The sequence below is a fragment of the Channa argus genome, chromosome 11 (genome assembly GCF_033026475.1).
Source record: "Channa argus isolate prfri chromosome 11, Channa argus male v1.0, whole genome shotgun sequence".
Taxonomy (NCBI): Eukaryota; Metazoa; Chordata; class Actinopteri; order Anabantiformes; family Channidae; genus Channa; species Channa argus.
In genome coordinates this window covers 13,665,666-13,687,317 of record NC_090207.1, presented here as the reverse complement: position 1 = coordinate 13,687,317, position 21,652 = coordinate 13,665,666, and the positions used below count along the sequence as shown (strand labels likewise).

Here is a 21,652-nt window from a genome sequence, read left to right as displayed (position 1 = left end):
TATGTCTTTCAATAATTCCTCTTTTCTACAAAAGGAACACTTGTAAACAAGCTAAACAGTTCACAAATGTTACAAATGTTTTTAACGTTTAAAAAAAAAAGCCAACATTACTTAATTGTTATTTATACGTTCTTTATACACTGTACATTAAAACACTAGGAAATGGATAAAATGAAGTTATCCAAAATCTTTGAGATACACACCTGTACAATGAAAATATTCTCCAAGGTTAATTTACCAAGGTATGTTGTGTAGATATACAGTCTATGAATGCTGTTTATGAAACTATTGTGTCATTGCATTAACAGAGCTTGAGAGACAGATTGCCTAATGTTTGTGAAATATTTCAAATTATTTCCCCTTTGTACACTTCCTTTTAAGTGAAAACAACCCAAAGCCTTTTCAGAAAATATGGCCTTTTCCTAGTTCCACAAAACAAAGTGTACATGAACAGTCAAATTTTCCATAAAGTCGATAAGGGTCTGCGCAGCATTCACTCTAGGCCTCGCAGCACAATGGTCAATGTAAGGCAGGAAAGGGAAATGTAAGGCCTCTGGTAAAGTCTGCCAAAAGAAGAAGAATCAAAGCAAGTGTCTTTCCCAGAGATACAGTATCCTTCACTGATAACCACACTGCTTCATCTTTACATTCTCTGGATTTTGATATCCTGAAACTTAAGATGTCTTAGGGAGGGAATATTGTTTAGTAGTTTTCAACTTTAGAGGAGTGTCTGTCCATTTTTCTAATGTACAAAACAGTCATACTACCAGCAGCTTTCAAAAAAGTTGTTTATATGGCTTTAAGCCAAATCTTGTAAAAAGGTCAAAATGCAGAGGGACAGTAACACCATATGAATTACACTTCTCCAGGAGAGCTAGAAAGCGCAAATTATGGAGGTTATAGGTACATTTGTACAGTGATCTACACTTTTGTCACCTAATATTTACTGTTCCCTATTAATACAGAATGTATATTGGTCAATGTTAGAACCTCTCAGTTTAACACAGTAAGGTTTGACTACATAAACTGCGGCCTTCAGACATAACCACTAACTTCAATTAACACATCTGAACAAAAATATCTCATAATGATCATAATGAGAGTAGTTATTGCAGTGCTCTCTTATTAGACTGTCTTATTAGACTGTGGTATTGTTAGTTATGTAGACCTAATAAACTGACAACTGAGTTTGTTTTTTTTGGATCTCTTACAGTATAACTCTTACAGTTAAATGATATTTGGGTTAATATTGATGCCCACATGCTGGAATGGAAACATCAAGGAGAATTGTTTTTTATTTTAATTAAAAAGATTAAGCAATGAAAAAAAACCTGTAATTTTATCACTTTGTAAATGGACTTTCATACATGTTGAGATACCCTCTGCAATTTGACATCTGTAGAATATTATGTGCCTATTTAACTGATTGTCAATGCACTGGGACATTCCCTCAACACGATCTGTTTGATCTTGTGGTGTGGTCAAGTAATATTGCACATTTCCCTTTACATTTGAGCCCATATTGGTCCATTGTTGTCAGCTCTGTACATGCCTGTTAGAACGACAAATAAACATTATTTGAATGAATAATCACATTTGTTTTAACCAATGTCAGAAACAAATGGCAAACAGTGTAAATTAAGTCTTAGCTCTGTGTTTCTAGTTTGAACAGCATATTGTACAGAATTTACAATTTTCAGATTTGTCGTCCTCTAAAGGTGCAACAGAACAGAACAAGAGACCTTAACCTAAGGAGGATATTCTATGAGCACATTCAATGCCTTATTTACAGCTTTGGGATAACCACAGAGAAGCCTTATCCCAAATTTCCAAAATAGATAGTAACAAACATACAATATATGACATAATATAGTGATTCTATTGATACAATTCTGGTAAAATGCAGGATAACATAGTAAAAATACAATACTGTGCTAGGCAAGGACCTTCTGAGTTTTGGCTACTGCAACTCAAGTTTGAAGAAAGAAAAAACAAACAAACAAACAAACAAAAAAAAAACACCACAACATAGCCAAGTAATTTCAAAACACATTTTGTTCACAAAATCAATACATTTTAAAATACCTATAACCTTAAATAACAATAATTATCATCATCCTCATCTGCATCATCATCAGTCAGTAAAGTGTATCCTGAATGAGCTGGTGTTTACCCCCAGTGCAAAGAAGACACTTAAAACTGGTCTTTAGTGGACCAGATACCAGATCTGAACTAAAATGTAACAATTATGTACAAGCCTCATTAAGGCATCAACTACATACTTACACAATCTGCTTCATTTTTACACAGGACACTTTATCATTTCACTATCTCTTCATGTAAAGCATATTATTCTTTACTGTTTACTTTGGCACATTAACTGTACGGCAGTAGGAGTCTCCCCTATAGCCGAGTTACACAGATTCAGAAAGGCAGAGCAGCTCAGAATGGTGTGGTGTGTTGAAATGCTATAAAACCTCCAGAACAGTTTCAGCTGCAACCATAGTTAAAGGGTAATTTTGCTGTTTGCGTCACATGATATTTGAATGATTCTTTGGTCTGAGGGACAACTGGAAAACAAGAAAAACTGGACTGTATTGTTTGGTGAAAATAATTGTATTACTGCTGTTATACTGGATGCATATGGAATAAGTAGTAACTTATATTTTTATATTTTTCTTTTTTCTAGTTTGACAAGTCACAAAACTATTTACTCTGTGGATAAATGTAAATAATTTACTTTAAAAAAAAATTCTAAAAAAAGATTTTTGTCTATATTAAATGTATCATGTGGCAACATCCAGAAATCAATCACCTTCAGTCCAGTTTGACCCGAATCTCAGCTTTGCTCTCAGACTAGAACATATCTGATAATCACATAAAAAGGACTCAGCTTTAAAACTATTATTCATAAAGTTTCTCTCTGTAATCATTGTGCTTGTGGTGGCAACAATAATTACACATGGACCAGATATATACTGACTATAACCAGTCAGTATATATTAGTACAGCATGAGGGTGCTATTGTGTGTAACCACCTCCAATCTAAAAGCCTGTTGTAAGAGGGAAAACTGACCTTGTATACAAGACTGGTAACTATACACTAAACAGTAGAAACAGTCTTGATTTCTAAAGTATTAGTTATGTCTGTTTTACGTTTCTATTTCAGAAAGATGCTTCTTGAAATGACTGTTGACTCCGGTATGTTTTTTTAATAAATATAGCCAAAGGCTCTGTCCATTTGCGTTTATGTTGAGTGTAACTGGCGTTAGTTTTATAAAGAGTGGTTTATAGCACCTGTTATATTACTTGTGGTATATGTCCATCTAGTGCAAGCCAACATGCTTTTCACTTATCTTTATGTTACACATCTCTTCCTCAGCAGTGGATCTGAAAGTCACTCTCCCAAAAATACTCACACATTGTAGACATTATATCTCTAATCTCATTTTGGGCTGAAAACTCCTGGTTCCAGCTTAGTGCTGCTGCTGCGGCCCCAGCAGCTTGCTGTGATGCTCATGCTGCGCTGGGTTGCTCCCTGGGTGTGGCTGTGAGGTCGCTCCAGCCGCTCCCGCTCCAGACGCTCACTGTCTGATTGGCTCTGTGTGCGCTCTGGTCTGTTGTGGATGTTGCCTGTTGGGGAGCTGGGGGCTGGCTGAGAGGAGATGGTGCGCAGCAGGTGGTTCCTCTTCCTTAGGAAGTCACTGTTTGCACCTAAGCCGAAGCTGCCTTTACGTAATACCATGCGTGCGCTGCTGGACTTCGCTGGTCGAGAACGGTGGTTGTACTCCAGCTGGGACAAATGAGATGCATATCCCTCTGTGATGAACTGTAGAGAAAATTAGAGCATACTGAGTCATACTGTCAGCAGAAAAGAAAACACTCTTCAGTTCATACTAAATCATTCTTTTATATTAATTATTAATTTGCAGTACAAGAGTAGTAATAGAGAACTGAGCAGTGTCAATTTAAATAATTGCTTTAGCATTCTTGAAAGTGATAATAGACTAGTCCTTTTACAAGCAAGAGCTTTTGCATGTAATGATCAAGACTGTACTTGGCACTGGTGCTGCATCTTCTTTGAGGGTCTGCCAACAATGTATATTTGGGAGGGGGGGAGACCAATGGAGGTGTAGACTGAGATGTCTTTTGTTGATCCATAACCAGCGAAAATCTTCATGTGAGCCTGGAATCATTGGAATGAAGAAAAGAACTGGTTGGAACTAGATTTTTTCTAGATTTGTCCACATGTCAGCATTGCTGTTTTTGTTTTTACCTCTGAGGGTTTATTCTATTTACATTTCACATAGCTAAAAACAACACATGCCAACTCAACACTATATGTAAAACTCAACCCTCCTCTCCTGCAGGTCTTACCTCTGTCAGGGACTTGAGGAAGTTGGCTTTGTGTCTAAGAGGGTCATGGACCAGACCATCACAGAAAGAGACAATGCCATGAGGGAAGTTGTGCTGAGACAACCAAGCCACTACGCGCTGCTTCTGCATGTCTGGACGTCCTGTCACGTAAATTATCAAATAGCCTAAATCCTGCCAGTGCCTGCATTGAAGAGCAACCAAAAATATACAACGACTTAAGAAAGAAGGCTTACAGGCTCACAGGTAAGCACAGGCTAACATACTTCGATATGAAAGAAAAGAGAGTAGCTACGTACCTGACAACGTCCACAGCTCCTGCCCGCACCTTGGGGTCACTGCCCATTATCGACACACTAGCAGCGAAAGAGCCGTCAATGCTGAATACCACAAACTCTGTGCCACGTGGAATAACTGTCAGGTAGCTGTCTGCAAATGTGTGGTCACCCCTGGATAACAACAACAACAAAACACAGGGGCAAAGATCAAACCAAAAATATTTTTACACAAAACTCAGCCTAATGACACTGAAACAACAACATAGTGTGCTTGTCACCTGACAACCATTTTAACTGGGTATACTCCGATGCCCAGGCGCTTGTCCTCTGGCATGACAAAAGACACTCGGCCACTACTGTTGGTCACCTCTGTGCTAAAGTACACCCATTCTCCTGACGGGGGCTGAGTCATGATGTTAAGGTCAACCTGCATAGGATTGAAAAACAAACGGAAGCTTTCAGTCAAACATAGGCACAACAAGAAGTTACAGATAGGGCTAACACCAGTCAGCTTGCTACCACAAGTCGTGACAGAAGACAGTTCACCTTCTCTCCAGCCAAAGTGACCATGTCCAGAGGGCCGTACATGAAGCGGCCTGTCACAACCTGTTGGCTGTCTTCGGTAAACACAGCATCATTCACTCGGTGGTTGGCAGTCACATTCTGTCCGAGAAGTCAAAGAGAAAGACATACTAAAATGTTTCTAAAAATATTTTAAAAATCAAGTTACTGTGGCTGATCTAATTTTAACATTTTTTATTTTGTTAACCATTTGTAAACCAAAGTCAGATGATTTTAACCCAAGATCTTGTGTTTACAGTAGGTTTAAAATTTTCCTAGCAGCTGCGCAGCACCCTGAAACCCGCTTCTTTTGCAGATGGGATGCCTACCCGGATTTTCACGTGGGTCCTCTTGCGGAGCCACTTCTCTCTGGGCTTGGAGGGGGTGAATTCAGATACTTCTTTCCCATCAAGTTCAAGGATGCTTGAGTTTTCATGCCTCATGACCTGCAGGAAAATATTTCAATGATGCAGTCTCAGTATCTATCACACTCCCAGCCTGCAGATTACATAAGAAAAGCTCATAAAGAGTGGCAGGGGATACGAGGTTTACTCACCTGTCTTAGGAGAAAAGAAACAACATCGGTTGACTCCCAGTATGATGCGTGAAAAAGGTGAGGTAAAGCCACTGTAGGAAAAGCAGTCAAAGCATCGGGGCAGTACAGGGCAAAGTCCAGTCGCTTTGTGCCCCACCATCGTGCTGCAACTGTGATGGGAGTGGAGTGAATAGGGTGCACAGACATCAAGAAACTTTAACAGTCAGTGTGAGTTATGTGATGCCACACAAAGGTGCAACACCCCTGAAGCTAAAGCAAAGAGATGATAGATCATCGATCCCAGCGGTTCATCAGCTACAGGAGGAAAAGGAAGGAATTTATAATTGTTATTGACAGGTGCTAGAATTCAAGTATAGAAAGAAGAAAAAAATTATTAGAACAGATTTTTTTTTTTTTTTTAGAAAAGCAACTGAAAATAGTTATTCATGTTATTATGGACATGACAAAAAGATTTCTGAGAGATGGGGGGCAAGATCTGAATATAATCACTCTTCCTCATCAGTGGAAGTGATTGACTTTAATCTTCATGCAACAATTTGTGAAATAATACAAGTAAAGGGGAGAAAAATACGCTTTCTGGAAGTGCAGCAAATGTAAGAATTTTTGGATTGTGAATCAGAAGAGGAAAGCGCACAGAAAAGACTTGTAGCCTTGCGCTGATTTCAGTTGTCCCCTCCCTTAGAAAATACCTTGCTCCACTTCAGCCTGGGAGTCCAGTGAGACCAGATCAGATATAGCACAGTCCAGCCCCGCTGACAGGCAGTTCTTGTAATGGCCAGTGGGACTGAGACCTTCATTACTGTCACCGTCCAGCTCTGCCACTAGATCTGCATCAGAAGATCCTGTGACCTTGCCAGCTGCTGCTTTCTTACGAGACTTAGGAGGACTTTTCAGGAAGAATTTGTTTTGGGATGATAGGGCGAGTTGGGACAAAAGGCTGAACTTTTTGGATTGGTTAATTTGGCAGGATTTGGCTACAGGGAAAAAAAACAAAGAGAAAGAAACCATATCAAATGATGGAGGCATGTTATTAAGTGGGGTTTATGACAGTTTTAATAGTTTGAAGGGTGATGTTGGGATGCATCCAGTGTCAGTAAGCTGCCTTAAACAGAACTGTAGATGTCAGAGCTGGATAATAACTGTGAAGGTTAAAGTGACATGGCAGGACAGATATTCTGGTGTTGCAGGAGCAGAAATCTAGTTTTTGTGAACCTCCAGGACTGTAGTGTATATACAAAATCAGCAGTGTTCAAACTACAAATAGATGTTCTAGTAACAAAATGAAAGAGTGAGAACTTTGGAAGACATTTAAACAAACTTCAGCAAACATTGCAATACAGAGTGGACAATGCAGGAATGGCTGAAGGAGGCAGATGTCTACATGCATTGCAACATTGGATAAATGCAGCATTGCATTCATTGCATTTACATTTAGACAGTGGATAAGAATAAGACAGACAAGGGAAAGTGGCACTAAAACTTGCTCTTCTTCAGAACTCTTTGAATTTCCACAGGAGATGGACAAACCAACCTGCACAACATTGCAGTGATTAAGTAGGGGTAAGAAGAAATAGCGGGGTCTACCTGGCTAATTGGACTGCTCCAGCTGGAGTGTAGGGTGTGTGTAAAGTCTGAGTAACAGGGTGCAAGTGAAGAGAAGGTGAGGAAGGAGAGTCAGAAAAGTAGAGAAAAGCAGGAATAAAAGAAAGAGATAGGGAGTGCATCTAATATCTGTGTTTGTGTGAGTGTAAGGAAGAAACAGAGACCGGTTCGTATTGAGATCACTTACTGTTGGCTATGCTGGTGGCAGTGTAACTGTCTGCCATTCCTGAGACCTGGCTGGCAATGCTGACCTCACTGGCCCTCCGTTGGCCCCGGGAGAGGGGGCCGGTTACGGGGGATGAGGGGTACGAACTGTCCATGAAGACACCACCATGAGACTGAACAACATCCGCTATTGAGCCGAAACAAGGAGATCCCATTAGACAAAGACACAGGTAAGGGGAACACACAGTGATAGGGGAGGGAGATATGGAGAGAAATGTGACAGCAGGCACTGTGGTTTTCAGTGGACATATGAGAACAGGTGGCCAAGATCTGGTTTCTGTAACCGACTGAGTGGAAACATGAGTGTATGAGCACATAAAACACTTAAACTAAAATAACAAATGTCTACATTCATTACAGCCACAACCATATATTAGAATCTTTTATGCAGGGGATTTTACATCTAATAGCAAAGTTGTCTTGATTTAATTCATAAAATACAGGAATTCCTGTTTAAATAAAGATATTGTTGCAATGGGGCAACTACAGTGTCTACAGTAACTTATAAAATAAACTCCCTGTAATAACTCATTTGCCATGCCATACTGACAGCTTTGATGGTACTGGACTCATTTTCCGTGACACATGGTTACACTGCATAATCTTGGTTTCTTTGTGCAACAACAGTTAATCATACTGTGTGCAGATAAGTACACAGGTCAGTGGATCTATGTTAGACAGAAAAAAATTAAATAAATGAAAGAAGTTACCATTTCTGTATCAAATGCTTTAACTTTGGACAATCCCTCTCAAAATTTAGAGTCACATGCACCAGCACCATTGTGTGATGGCCACAGCTATTTAATAAATTCAAAGAATTCATCACCACTGTATGTCATTAACTCTGTGTGTTCTCTCCCGTAGTTGTCTTTGTGCTTCTCTGTCCCCCTCTCTCTGTCCCTTTCTGCAGGTGTTCCTGGCTTTGAAGCTGTGTGTCTTCCAGCATGCAGCTACTGGTCCTACCAATCTGCTCGATGTTTTGTTGTTGTTTTTTGTTGCTCTGTTCTTTTCTCTCTCCCCTTTCCACTCACCCCAACCGGTCAGGGCAGATGGCCGTCCACCCTGAGCCTGGTTCTGCTGGAGGTTTCTTCCGTTAAAGGGAGTTTTTCCTCTCCACTGTTGCCTATGGCTTGCTCCAGGGGGAATTGTTGGGTTCTCTTTATACATCTTTATAATCTTGACTTTATTCTGTAAAGTGCCCTGAGATGACTTTGTTGTGAATTGGCGCTATATAAATAAAGTTGAATTGAATTGAAAGAAAAAAAATGCGTTTATTTGTTCAGGGTGAAAACATCTAAAGGCTGCAATGTTGAAGACAAAAGTAAGGAACCCGATTTAAGCTGAGCTGAGCTTTGATTGGCTCTGGCCAAACTCAACCCCTGGCTCCAAGTACACTGCGTAAACACATCACAAGCAACAGAATCTAGACATAAAAACCTTTGTTTGGGACAATATTATGGATGATGAATGATGATATGATGGAAATGAAGCAAACACTCATGCTTGTGACCAACCAACACTGAACATAACATATGTGATGACAACAACATAACAAAATAGGAAGAGATGCTTTGCTGACTTTCATGAGTATTTCCATGGCGGTTTCAAGAATTTTTGAATAGTTAAAAGAATTTAACTAGTAAAATACAATAAAATTACATTGCTCATGCAATGCAATTTGTGTGAAGAATAGATGCTCTATTGGTGGCTTGTGCTTCCTGGTCTGCATGTTTACAGAAACATGCTTGCGCTTGTTGTTTCCTAATTACAATGATGGGAATACTCAGAGTGGACACATGGTGGATCTTGGACATGACAAAAGGATCGAATAGACAGACAAAAGAAACAGTGACTGAGGATGAGGACATATGCAGGTGAATGGGAGAGGCTACACACACTCCAAAGTGGTGGGTGTGGCTCTGAGGAAGCCCTCTTGCCAGTTTAGCACAGGCACAGGGATGCAGGTCTCACTGATGGTCTCCTGACAGCGAAGGGACAGAGGAGGCCCACTGTCAAGTAGCAGCTGAGCGTTGCTCTGGACTGTCTCCACTACAGAGGGAGGTGGAGGTGCAGAAGGGGCAGAGATCAGAGGGGGTTTTGGAGGTAAAGAGCCAGGTATACAGATATAGGGGACAGAAGACCGAGGGGAGAGAAAGGAAAGAAAACAAGGAAGACACAAACACATATGAAACAAGAACAATTAAACATAAGACAAGAAAGCAGAGTTAAGCCCTTAGTTGAGCCCACTTCCTTTGAAGAACAACTGCTCTGCAGTCACACACACACACACACACTGTCATTTCACACTGCTCCAACACTGTAAATGCGATATTTACTGGCTGTAAATCCTTGCACTTCTTAACTTGAAACTCATCTTTACATTTTTTATACTGAAAACATTTCTGCTTAACTGTTAGTTACACAAGAGAGAATTGAGATATTCATTGACAGCCTGGCCTGAAGTCATTGGGCAATATGCTTGCTTAATACTCTTTAATAGGCCCTGGTTTGTGGTTTAATAGTGCAAATGACCTCATTCTGGAACAAACTTTTCTCCAAGTGACCTCTTAGTTTATGTGTCTGTTTTGCAGAACATTACATAAAGATATATGTAATAAAAGGGTAGCATGATGCTCTAAGGGTTACTCCACTATAATGTCCAAACAGAAACCACTGACAGGACTATGGCCACATTTAGATGAATAAACTGCTTTACAAAAGACACTGAAGCACAAAAAGCAAAAAAAAAAAAAAAAAAAAAAAAAAACCCTTTCATTTTTCTTTGAGACAATGTTCACTCTATGTGTGAATGAAGTCATAGTGTGGTACTTAGGTCTCTTAAAGGCACGTGTCGTTAATGACATGCATTCATGAAAAGATGACAGTGGGTTACAATTGGTGTCTGAAGTGTCACCTGACGTGATCTTAAATTGAAAAGAGAAATTAAATCACCATTTTAATACAGGTATTTTTGCATTTATCTTTTTAAATGTGAATCTAGGTCCAAACTAAATGCATTATTCTAAACAATATTTCAGGAGTGAACTTAATTGGCATTAAAGGCTCACCCAGCAGGGCAGAGTTCCCATCTCCCAAGGGAAAGCGTTGGTAACGGGGCACGTTGAAGGGGGGCAGGAGGTGAAATTTTCTCTCTAGTAGAGGCTCTAGGCGAGATGCTGAAGGATCGGCCGGGTGGAACAGGTTATAGACCTGCTGACAGGCAGGCCGCAGCTGGGCCACTAGGGGGAGAAAATGAACCAAACACATCAGGAAGAAGAAGGAGAGAATGTATAGATGAGGATTTCATCAATTAGAAGAAATTGATGGAACAATTACCTTACCATTTTCTCTCAAAACACATAGGTTTACTAGCATTTAAATACTGGTAAGATTCCAGATATTGAATTCATATTTTAATGGCAAATTTCCAGGTATGAATGCTATAAGGCCACTATTGTAATAAATCAATTTCCACTTAAGGCAAACCTTTTTCTAATTCATACACTTTTTCTTACAACACAAGCTGATTGCTATCATTGATTGCAGTGTAGCAGCCATTGCATTCGTAGGTTAAAAAGTGGCTTACCATCCAGCATAGGAATGACTGTCTTTCTCAGGGCAAGTACCAGGCCAAGTGGGGAGCCAAACAGGAAAAAGTCAGACACCTCAAAGTCAAACTTTCCCAGGGAGCCTCCGTCTAACATAGTGCTGCTGCTTGACCTACGTGAAGCAGCATCATTCCGCAAGACACTGGAGTGTAAGCTGGAATGACAGCACAAAATCACGTCCTCTTTTTCAACTAAAAATAAATCATACTCTGAAGATGATGAAACAATAATCAAGTGCTTAAGGAAGAATTTATCATCCCACACACACACAACACACCTGGATAGGAATGCCTGGTGTTGTTTTATTGTGTCTAGCTCATAGGTGGAGGAATCACTTCTCTTGCGTGTCATTTGTCTCTTGGTTTCGTCACCTGCACTGGCTCGAGGGATGTCTATGTTACTGCGACTGAGGTGGCGGCTGCCCTCTAAGGTTGGAGATGCTGATCCATGCCCACTGTTTACAATTATGCCGGGAGAGAGGAGGTCCTGGTCCTGTGATTCATGAAAACGAATTATAAAAATCTGCAGCACTTCAGAATAAGTATTTTAATGCAAATATTTTATTTTATGATAAATTAATAATATATGCAATTACTACATTTAATGTTTAGTCTCTCACTTGTACACTGATGACACTGCCCCTACGACTGCTGTTTTGGCTTTCATTTACTGTTTGACTGCTGTTGCACAGAGCATCAAACCCCAAGATTCCCCCCACACAGTCACCAATGAGGCATACCTAAAGAAGTCAGAAATTTTATATTTGACATACATCCTTAGGTATTGGTGACGTATACTTCACAGTGTGTTTTCAAACACAGAATCATCTAAAACTATTGTTAATATTAATAAGTTAATCATTCAAATAGCTCCTTATATGACTGACCTGCCCAGAAAAGGTTGCTCCATCTAGAGATTTTAAGAAATCTGCATACACCTGGTTTGCCCTGACTATGACCGTGGCGACAGCGTCCTGGTACTGTGGAGCAGAGGTGGCTAGGAGGGGAAGAGCTGCCAGTGGGATGTGGTCCTGGCTGCTGGACAAACAACCCTCATCATAGCTGTAAGGGTTCAAGCTGCCAAAAAAGACAAAAACTGACTAAAACAATCAAAAGTTTATCAAATTTTAAATTCAACAACTTCTTGAGAAGAATTTAAAGAAATAAACACAGGAAGAGGAGGCAATGGTCAAGAGCACCAGACCTTCGTCATAAGCAATCAGCAGTCGCAGCCAATATAGATACCAACATTAATTAATCACAATATTTACAGCCTGCACAAAAATGTGTGTGTGTCCTCTTACTTGGACACCAAGGAAAAGGCCTCAGCACAGATGGCAGGGCAGGGTACCAAGCGGATGGCGATGCGTCCCAACGCAGCAGGGTAGTGAACACGCATGACTGTGTCAAAAGCAGTATTAATTGTGTTAACATCGGCCTGCTTGCTGTTCTGGTCCCCTCCACCTGTATCCAGGATGTTCCCTCCGTGTAGAACCAAGATCAACACATGGATCTTGGAAGGCTGCAGAGACTGCTGAGACGAGCTTTCCTGAGAACAGCAAATTAAAAGAATGGTGATGAACAGGAACATTGCAGAACAGGGTTTGGAAAATGTTCAATAATCAGTATTTTAAAATCATCCTCTTTATTAAAATTGACAGAGCATGCTTACTGAGTGGGGAGAAAAGTGGGAGGGGGAAAAACAACAGACAAACAGTATGCCTTTACAGTTGAGCATGAAATTATTTTATCTGGTTTGTAAGCTTTGGCTATTTATGTACATACTTTGAAAATGGATGACATGACAAACTTCTTTTCACAACTATAGAAAGATGGAGAACCATAAAAGGAAACGGAATAGAGCCAACCTACTGTACTCCACCTGGACAACTGTTCAACCAACAACAAATGACAACAATGCTTCCTCAGGACAAGTCACATTCAAGAGAACAACACAATGTGTAGTTTTGATTTGCATGTCTGATTCAAAACTTCACATTTTCATAGAAGCACTGTACGCATGTACACTCAAGACAACTGCTGCAAGTACATGTGAGTTGAACAGCGGGTGGTGAGGTTGAGGAGTACTCATGGATTTGAGTTTGGGCAAAGGCAGGGAAAAGGACAGGGTCAGTAAGTACTAGGTTTATTCAGGAGATTCAGAGGCTTTTGTGGAGCTACTGTAGCCCACAGTGCACTGGGGCCAAACTGTTTACTTACTGACTGATGCCTTGTTACCATGATGGTGGGAATGGGTGAGCTATCGGCTTGGCCGCTAACAGAGCCACGCATCTGAACACAAGATGACAGAGAGCCTCAGGGACGAACAGCCCTTATGTTATGCCCCAAAAAGTAAAGCCTGATATAAAACACAAAGTTTGTTCAAAGCCTAACTGAAAGAAAACCTTTGGGTCCTGAGGGGCATTTTTTTGTAAACGGGTCTTTAGGAAAATTTCAAACATTATTCCACATCAAAGAAGGCTGTTTATCATAGTTTATCATTTATCACATCCTACACTATGTCTGACATACATACCTCATCTAGTCTTTCCTCACTGGCTGATCTTTCATAATCCACGGTCATTTCCTTGAACAGCTCACCTGAAAACAAACACACACACGCGCTTTCTTAGCATCACATAATACAGCTGTGCAACAATCCATGATTAAATGTTTATGCTCATCATACCAGACGTTTCTTCTGTGTCTGCATCTTCAATCTTGTCCATGAGGTCATTGGAGTTCCACTTTGCAATTTCCTTTGGAAAGATCTCTTCACCGTCCGAGAAATCCTCTGCAGGTGGGACACAAGAGAAATCACAATCCACTGAAGCGTATGTGCCACTTCACTATCAGCCCAAGTAATTTATAGGGATTAAAAGGGGTTACAGGGAGTAACAGAATTCCAATTGCTTACTCCATTATATAGTAAAACACCTGACCTGCATTACAAAATCCTGTCAAACTTTATAGAAAATTAACTGTATGGTACCTGTGGTGACAGGGGGATGATATGATTGCATACAAAAAAACATAAAAAAAAAACTCAGAGTACCACACTGATGAAGGCCTGAGGCTGAAACTATTAAAGCTTAGTATGGTTAAGAGGAGTAATATGTGATATCCCTGGACAGGTTGCCAGTCTATCTCAGGGCCAATACAGAGAGACATACACAGACAGGCAACCATTCACACTCACAGACAAGTTTTAAAGTCACCAATTAACCTAACATACATGAATTTGGACTGTGGGAGGAAACCAGAGTACTAATTACTAAGGGTAATCATTTTATTCCTTCTGTACATTGACTTGCTTTGCAGCTAAATGCTAAGAAGAGGCTGCAGCCAGTTTCTCAGAAAAAACAGTAAAGTTTTTATGCCATTTATTTAGAATTAATTAATGATTTTTCAAGATATAGAATAGCTTAAATTGGCACTGGAGCAGCATGACAAAAATCACTGTAAAACTATACTGTTTATGAACTACAACTTTTGAAGTAGTGAATTAAGTCAAAACTGTTAATTAGAAAATAATGTAAGGTGCTTTCATGTCAGAGAACAAAATGTAACAATTAAGCCAAACATAATTACTGCTACACAAAATAAATAATATAATCTCAACAAATTTGTAATTAACAAAGGCATTCCAGTTTCTCATGGTGTCCCAAGGTGGGGGTTACTGATCATACCCTTAGCTACACTCATCCAACAGAGACAATAGCTGTGGCACCACACCCACCTATTTTAACTGAAGCCTTAAAGCATACTGGGTATCTGGGAAGCTTAAGAACTGATCTGTGGTTAAAGAGATCCATGCAGAGTCAGGATAGGAAAGACCAAGTGGGGCTTCGTGCAAAAATGAAAAAAAAAAAACAACAACAACAAACAGTTGTTATAACAAATTTAATTTGAAATCCAAATGGTGGTTACCATAAGCATCGAAGAACTCCTCGTCTGAACTGTCATCTGAGTCTCGCGCTATGCTCTGCATCCTCCACTCTGAGATGCTGTGACGTGATGGGCTCACTGAAAAATGTCAGATGAACAAAAATAAATAAAATTCACTGTTATTTTTGGACATGTGTTTCAGCCTCTCTCTCTCTCTTTTTAAACACAAACACCCTCTATAACAAAAAAATATTGCACAATCTCCCCCAGCCCACACACACACACAGTGTTATATAAACATGCAACAGTCTCTGTGGTACATTACTTCATCACAGATGGACTGTTTGGTGGTCAGGGGGTGTGCGAAAAGTGAGGCCCATTGTAACACAGAGAAGCTACAAATACACAAACAAACAACAAATAAATGCCACATGAGAAAAATGGTAGTGCTGAAAGTAGGTCTTGTCCATCACATGTCTTCTGGCTAGGCCTTATATATCATTACTGCAGAGAAAGATAGGGGGGTGTTAGTCTGAGGGGCAGGCTTCTGAGGAGGGGGCCCAGCTGTAGCTGTCATCACAGAGAAGGAAACAGCAGTGGTGAAGGGGAGGGTCAGTCCGAAGGGCTTCAGCCACCTCCAGTCTGTGATGTCAGCATTGCTGCTTAAAATAGCCTGTGAGGGGAGAGCCATACAGGAGTGAAACAAGGCACGTGGGATGTGAGTCAGGGTCCGTGTGGTGGCCACAGCTAATGCTGCCTTGAAGCAGGGGTGACACTAGAGAAGAGTGTGTTCAGACATGTGGTTTGTGATGTACAAGTTGGTGCTAAAAATAATCCAGGTATGATCGTTGTAGGGGTGACGTAAGGTAAGTTGAAGAGTACAGCAAATGTGGAGGCAAGAGTTAATAACTTTGTAACACACCAAATATCAGAAATGCAAAGCATGATATTAAAGCAGAGTGAGCATTCTAAAAAGCTACTTCCAAGGTTTGACTTTATTAATACCAATTCAACAATCTAAACTCAGAGCTCTTCACTAGATTCTGATTCATTCACCTTGGAAACAGCTCTCAGTGTGTACATCTGTGTGCTGGTGAACCAGAAAATACAAGGCCAATTTCTTTGTGTAAAAAACTGTCGACTGTTCTCTAATGGGCTTCCACCACAATGTAACTACACACAACAAATAATAGTGAACCTATCTGGTTGGCTTGGCATTTTAGACAATTTGTGTCTTATGTTTTGGAAGAGATGAAATATTTAACCCGAATGATGTCAAAGCAGTTAGATGTTAAAAGTTCTCGATAAAAGTTTTTAGGTTGCTTATTCACTAACTGTTAGCTGGCTGTTTTTGTACAGTCTTGACCTTGGTGAATTGTTCAAAGTACCAGCGTAGATATGTCTGAAATTTCAAAACTGCGTTTATTTACCCAGTTATTTATTTGACTTTGTTTCTAGTACACCAAGACCTTTAGGGCGGAACGGAGTCAGTTGGCAGACTAAATAAGCATTCAAGGCAAAATAAGGTGTAAATATAGATGCAATATTCAGTTTACATGGACTTAAGTAAGAAAGTCGGCTGTCTCATGAAAATGGGATAGCTGGTTTCCAAAATTGGGGTAGGGGATTGGGAAACCTGAACCTGTTTCAGGTATGGACTAAATGGAAAGATTTTTAAATTCAAACAGATCCTGATGTGGATCAGCTGCATTCCCCCCCTCCCCTTTCTCTCCCCTTGTACGGTCACTCTGCTGCGACAAGAACACACACAAAAAAACTCAGAAAGCAGCCTTTTCTGTCACTATACAGTTAAAATCTGTGTGACAGGCATCCAAAATAAGTCTGAGGTGGAGGAGAAATCAGGTTATTCTGCTGCTGCATGTACACACGGGTTTCCAGTAACCAGCTTTTTTTAAGTGCAAGTAAATGCCGTTCCCAGATTACCTACTAAAGCTGTTTTCCCAGAGTACCCCAGTCACTTGAGTGCATGTAAATGGATCAGGGTAAAGATGGCATATGCTGACAAGTGTAGGTTCCTCTAATACAGTTCACAGCAATCACATACGGTCATACACGGAGGTGACACAGATAAACAGAAAAAATGGTGTGCTCCTCACCTCCTCTTTTGGATGAGCGGGACGATCGGGAGGAAGTGGACCACTGCTTGGTGAGTATACCTCGTGGCTGGAGAGTCTCTCCACCAGAGCTAACAACCACCTCCTCAGCTTCAATGGAACTGATTGCCTCTATAACATCTTGGTCTTTGTCTGGAGACGGAGCACCTCCATTGGCCTCGGTGGCCTCCTCTGCTTGGCTGAACTGGGCCATCTTTGTGGCCAGGGCCAGCTGGGTTTCCAGCTCCAGCTGCCTGATGTCCTCCATTGTCAGACCGTACCACTCATCCTGCCAGCACCAGGCCTGCCGGTGGGCGCGCACCATTACCTTTCTAAGTCCTAGGAAGAGAAAATTTGTACTTTTTAAATACAGAAATAATCCTTATTTTGTTGTTATTAAAATTACCACACTACCAAATTACAGGAAAGACATCTGTAATTGTACTCACCAACATCATGAATGAAGCGTTCAATTTTTGATTGCATGCCCCAGTAGCGAAACTCCACCTTGCACAGTTTGTAGGCACACATGATTGGGGTCTTCCATGGGTTATGGTTGTACTCTTCTATCCAGTCATCCTGCAGAGGACCCCTCTGTGTCTTGGCTGACTTGTAGAGCCTTGGGTCTTCCTCTGCTTTATACTCATGAGGGGGGATTGGATCTGTCACAATGTCAATTGGGTCTGACAAAGAGAAATCATATTCAGAAAGCACATCTATTTTTGATCGATGTGCATGAGTGATAACACATATTCTGTTTAATGTCTTAATATGACCTGAGGTTCACATAAGAAGGTGGGTTAGGCAAAGTTGTATGGGTTAGCATCTAACTCCTTTTTTCACTTTTTATTTAACCCTTATTTAACCAGATGTTGAGGTTAGCCACTCATTTGCCAAGAGGCCTGGTGAATATGATTTGATTCCGGACTGACATAAAATTATTACATTATAATACATGCATATTACTTAAAGAAATGTAACTTATTCACTGCATGACATAAAGCCTTTAATTATTGAGCAGCTTAATAACCATAGGCAAACTTGCTCTCAAACACATAAAAAAATAGATGTAGTAACATTAAACTGCAATGAGTGGGCCTCAGGTGCTACTTATTTTTAAAGACAAGAAGACAGATACAGTATGAGGAAGAAAAGCAACACAGGTCATTACTTTGCCCATTGCTTCTACAACATGGTTACATGGTAAAGCATGTATACCGAGCTTGATAAATAAAGTTATTTTGGTGCATTTAATACATCTCTAGTTTATGTTTTATTGGTTCAGGATTAAAACTAAATAGTCTCACCAATAGTCCTCTGTCTCTTCTCTGTTGGAGACATGTTGAAGACATCTGCTTGGTTGCCTGGGTCAGGCTGGTAGTAGGTCTCAATGTCAATGGAGAACTTTTCAACAAATGGGCAAGTGTATCTGAAGGAGAAATGGCAACAAACATATGTTAAAACATACTGACAATGGTCCAAATAAAGCATGAGTGCATTACAGCTTGCCTTCATTCAGAGACATGATCCTTTAGCTGAATGTCTGAAGATCAGAACTATTTTATTAAGAGAGACGACACCTTCTCAGTGCTGAGTATAGAAGATGTGTGAGCCATGCCCATCTGTTCCATCTGAGGTGTCTGCAGCAAAGCTGTCACTGGTTGAATTGATGTGTCAACAGGCACTTGCAGTCTATCAATATCCTGACAGTACAGTCAAGGGCACATTGCTTTACAGCGTCTTCACATCTCAGTTTTTCAGGGCTCACACATACAGACTGACACCCTTAGCGTGAAGGGTCATTAACATCCGGCAGCTTAGGAGAGCTACTAGCCACCTGCTGTCCGCTTTGTAATATTCTGACAACTTTACCAAAAGGTATTTATTCTCTTAGTTTTTAAATTAAGGCCAACATCTAGAGCAGTACAGTAATGCAAATAAACAGTTGGAATTATTATCCATCTTATGAACAGGTAAGGACTGATTTTTTGTCCATAAATGTATTTAAACCTACCTGCTACAGCAGTTAGACACACATGAACAGTGTTTTTATTACTAAAATACAATATCTAATCTTATGGTGTAGTCTTGGCAGAGTTTAATGCACTTTCATTCCAGCTCTGAATTGATGTGCAGGTGGCCAGGCAAGAGCAAACCTCACCTGGTGCGGGTGTAAGGGTAGGCGTTCCAGGACTCCTCTTCAACCCTCAGTGCTGCTTTGGGCAAGATGGAGCGAAACCAGCTAGGAATGTGCATGCCAATGTGGTAGACCTTGTGGGTGTACTGGCCCTTCCCACCTGGTCCATCTGTGTAGGGCTTATTCTCTAGAATCTCCACTCCGCTACCTTCACCACAGCTCTCATCTCTGCTCTTTTTCTGTAAGAGGAATAGTGAAATGAGAATAACGTGAATTAGAAAGAAGTTCATTTTTGCATATACACAGTATACTGGAAAGTGTGTGTTATTACTTAAAATATCAATAAAATGTTTTTTCATAATATACATATTTCAGACACAATAATAAAAACAGAAATATTGAAGGAATTAGTCTCTTTCGCAAAAACGTTTAAAATCCGCAGACACTGGACAACACAACACATGCACTGAAATTAATAGCTTCCTGAAAGGTCCGCCAGTTCTGAATTGCAAATCAGGAAGCCCAAAAAACAGCCACACCTTTCCTGTATTTACATTGCAGGTGCACAGAGGAAGTGAGGCTAGGCTGAGTTTGAAGATGCAGTAGAGTAGAGTGACAGCTAGGTGGTTCTTAGTTCCAAAACAGGAATGTTTGGCAGGGCAGGAAGAAGATGGGTGATTGGTATGAAATTAGTGAAATGTAAAACCTAAACAGCAGACCATAGTCCAACTGTGAGGATACTGTATCACAGGGAGCAAGGAGCAAGGACTGTAAATGTCAGATTATATATATTTGTTGCTGTTGCTCTCATCTGCTGTTGTCCAACCATTCCACATACATCTTACAAGTATTTTTGACCCATTATTTAATGCATCACTACGATAATAGTGAAAAAGACTTCTCCAGTCATTCCAGTGGGGAGAGGAAACGTAGGCGAAGCAGTAGAGAGGAGGAAGCCATGAGGCATCCAGTTCTCCAGACCTCATTACCTCTGACAGGTCATTCATTAGCCACCAGCTCTGTTCTCAACAGCTCAGATGCTGCTCCAAAGACACAGCCCAGACCCCACAGGCCCATCAAACTGGTCGTATGAACAGCCAGTTCAGACAGGAACTCAACAATGGAACATATTGTTGTCCAAGTTAATATCAAGTTTAAAAGGTTTCTGTATGCAAAAAAAAAAATACTGTACAAATATTATACAAATACAATACAAATATATATGCCAACAAGATATGTGAATAAAGAATTTGTATAGATTGAGCATTTTAAGCAAGGTGTGCAAAAGAAAAGTTCACTTAAACAAATAAATCACATTTTTACACTTACATAGATCACCGTCAATTGGAATTTCAAATATACTGACCCAGTATTCATTGCATTATTGTAAGAAGTAGTATTATTATATTTGAAAAGAGAAACTTCAGTTGAATTTCACAAAAGTCATTATCACTCCTTTAATCAGCTGGCAGTGCCAATTGTTGGCAAATGGCATCTAGATGTTAACTCAACAGTCCAAAACAGGAGCTAAAATAAATTTCATTGAAATTTTGAGGTAAATTGTTTTTTTAAACAAGAGAAAGATTAAACACTGGCCAGGGTTCAGCTGCTCCCTAACGGTAAAGGTGGAAATAAGAGAGCAAATAACAGGTTTAAAAAGGTAAATGAAGACGGAATGTAATGTTATACTCTTAATGACAACAGTGTACTTTGTGTGTGACACACACACACACACACACACACACACACACACACACACACACACACACACACACACACACACACACACACACACACACACACACACACACACACACACACACACACACACACACACACACACACACACACACACACACACACACACACACACACACACACACACACACACACACACACACACACACACACACACACACACACACACACACACACACACACACACACACACTACCTGTGGGGAAAAATAAACAACCAGTCTTCAAGTGGTTCTGCAAGTATGACAACTGCCTTTACAGGGGAGGGAGGTTGGGCTGTAATCTACACCCTTTTACTGTAAAATGCTTTTTAGCTCTTTACACAAAGACAAAGTGCCTGTTGTGTTGTGAGCTCAGCGCCCTAAACTTTTGCCCCATAGCTCTCTGTCTATCTGTGTTATCTCTCACACCCACCGTTCTTTAAACAACCCTTTAACCTTACAAAGTAAAAGCCAACACAATGAAAACCTACTGTACGTTTAGATCTGCCAGCTTTCACAGGATGGGAGTCATATCCTGGTGTCCTATTCTCTTGTCATCAAGTTAGTGAGGC

At 40.4% G+C, this 21,652-nt stretch overlaps 1 protein-coding gene across 7 annotated transcripts in view; it reads right to left on the bottom strand.

Annotated features, from left to right (window-relative positions):
• Positions 1-115: 115 nt before the first annotated feature.
• Positions 116-21,652, bottom strand: part of LOC137136686 (membrane-associated phosphatidylinositol transfer protein 2-like) — a 39,381-nt gene continuing 17,844 nt past the window's right edge. For 3 of the 7 annotated variants that reach the window (XM_067522317.1, XM_067522321.1, XM_067522318.1), the window contains exons 3-26: positions 19,367-19,581; positions 18,513-18,634; positions 17,655-17,888; positions 17,209-17,544; positions 15,134-15,229; positions 13,893-13,997; positions 13,740-13,804; positions 12,508-12,752; positions 12,091-12,280; positions 11,824-11,943; positions 11,482-11,696; positions 11,183-11,358; positions 10,665-10,835; positions 9,493-9,645; positions 7,559-7,723; positions 6,459-6,743; positions 5,770-5,918; positions 5,543-5,659; positions 5,199-5,315; positions 4,931-5,079; positions 4,674-4,823; positions 4,378-4,558; positions 4,058-4,186; positions 116-3,829 (exon numbers count right to left, since the gene is read on the bottom strand). In XM_067522317.1, the coding sequence (XP_067378418.1) occupies positions 3,446-3,829; positions 4,058-4,186; positions 4,378-4,558; positions 4,674-4,823; positions 4,931-5,079; positions 5,199-5,315; positions 5,543-5,659; positions 5,770-5,918; positions 6,459-6,743; positions 7,559-7,723; positions 9,493-9,645; positions 10,665-10,835; positions 11,183-11,358; positions 11,482-11,696; positions 11,824-11,943; positions 12,091-12,280; positions 12,508-12,752; positions 13,740-13,804; positions 13,893-13,997; positions 15,134-15,229; positions 17,209-17,544; positions 17,655-17,888; positions 18,513-18,634; positions 19,367-19,581 (4,269 nt within the window). In that variant the 3' untranslated portion in view covers positions 116-3,445. The remainder of the gene's footprint in view (positions 3,830-4,057; positions 4,187-4,377; positions 4,559-4,673; positions 4,824-4,930; positions 5,080-5,198; positions 5,316-5,542; positions 5,660-5,769; positions 5,919-6,458; positions 6,744-7,558; positions 7,724-9,492; positions 9,646-10,664; positions 10,836-11,182; positions 11,359-11,481; positions 11,697-11,823; positions 11,944-12,090; positions 12,281-12,507; positions 12,753-13,739; positions 13,805-13,892; positions 13,998-15,133; positions 15,230-17,208; positions 17,545-17,654; positions 17,889-18,512; positions 18,635-19,366; positions 19,582-21,652) is intronic. The other 4 variants (XM_067522323.1, XM_067522322.1, XM_067522324.1 and 1 more) reach the window with 4 other exon arrangements.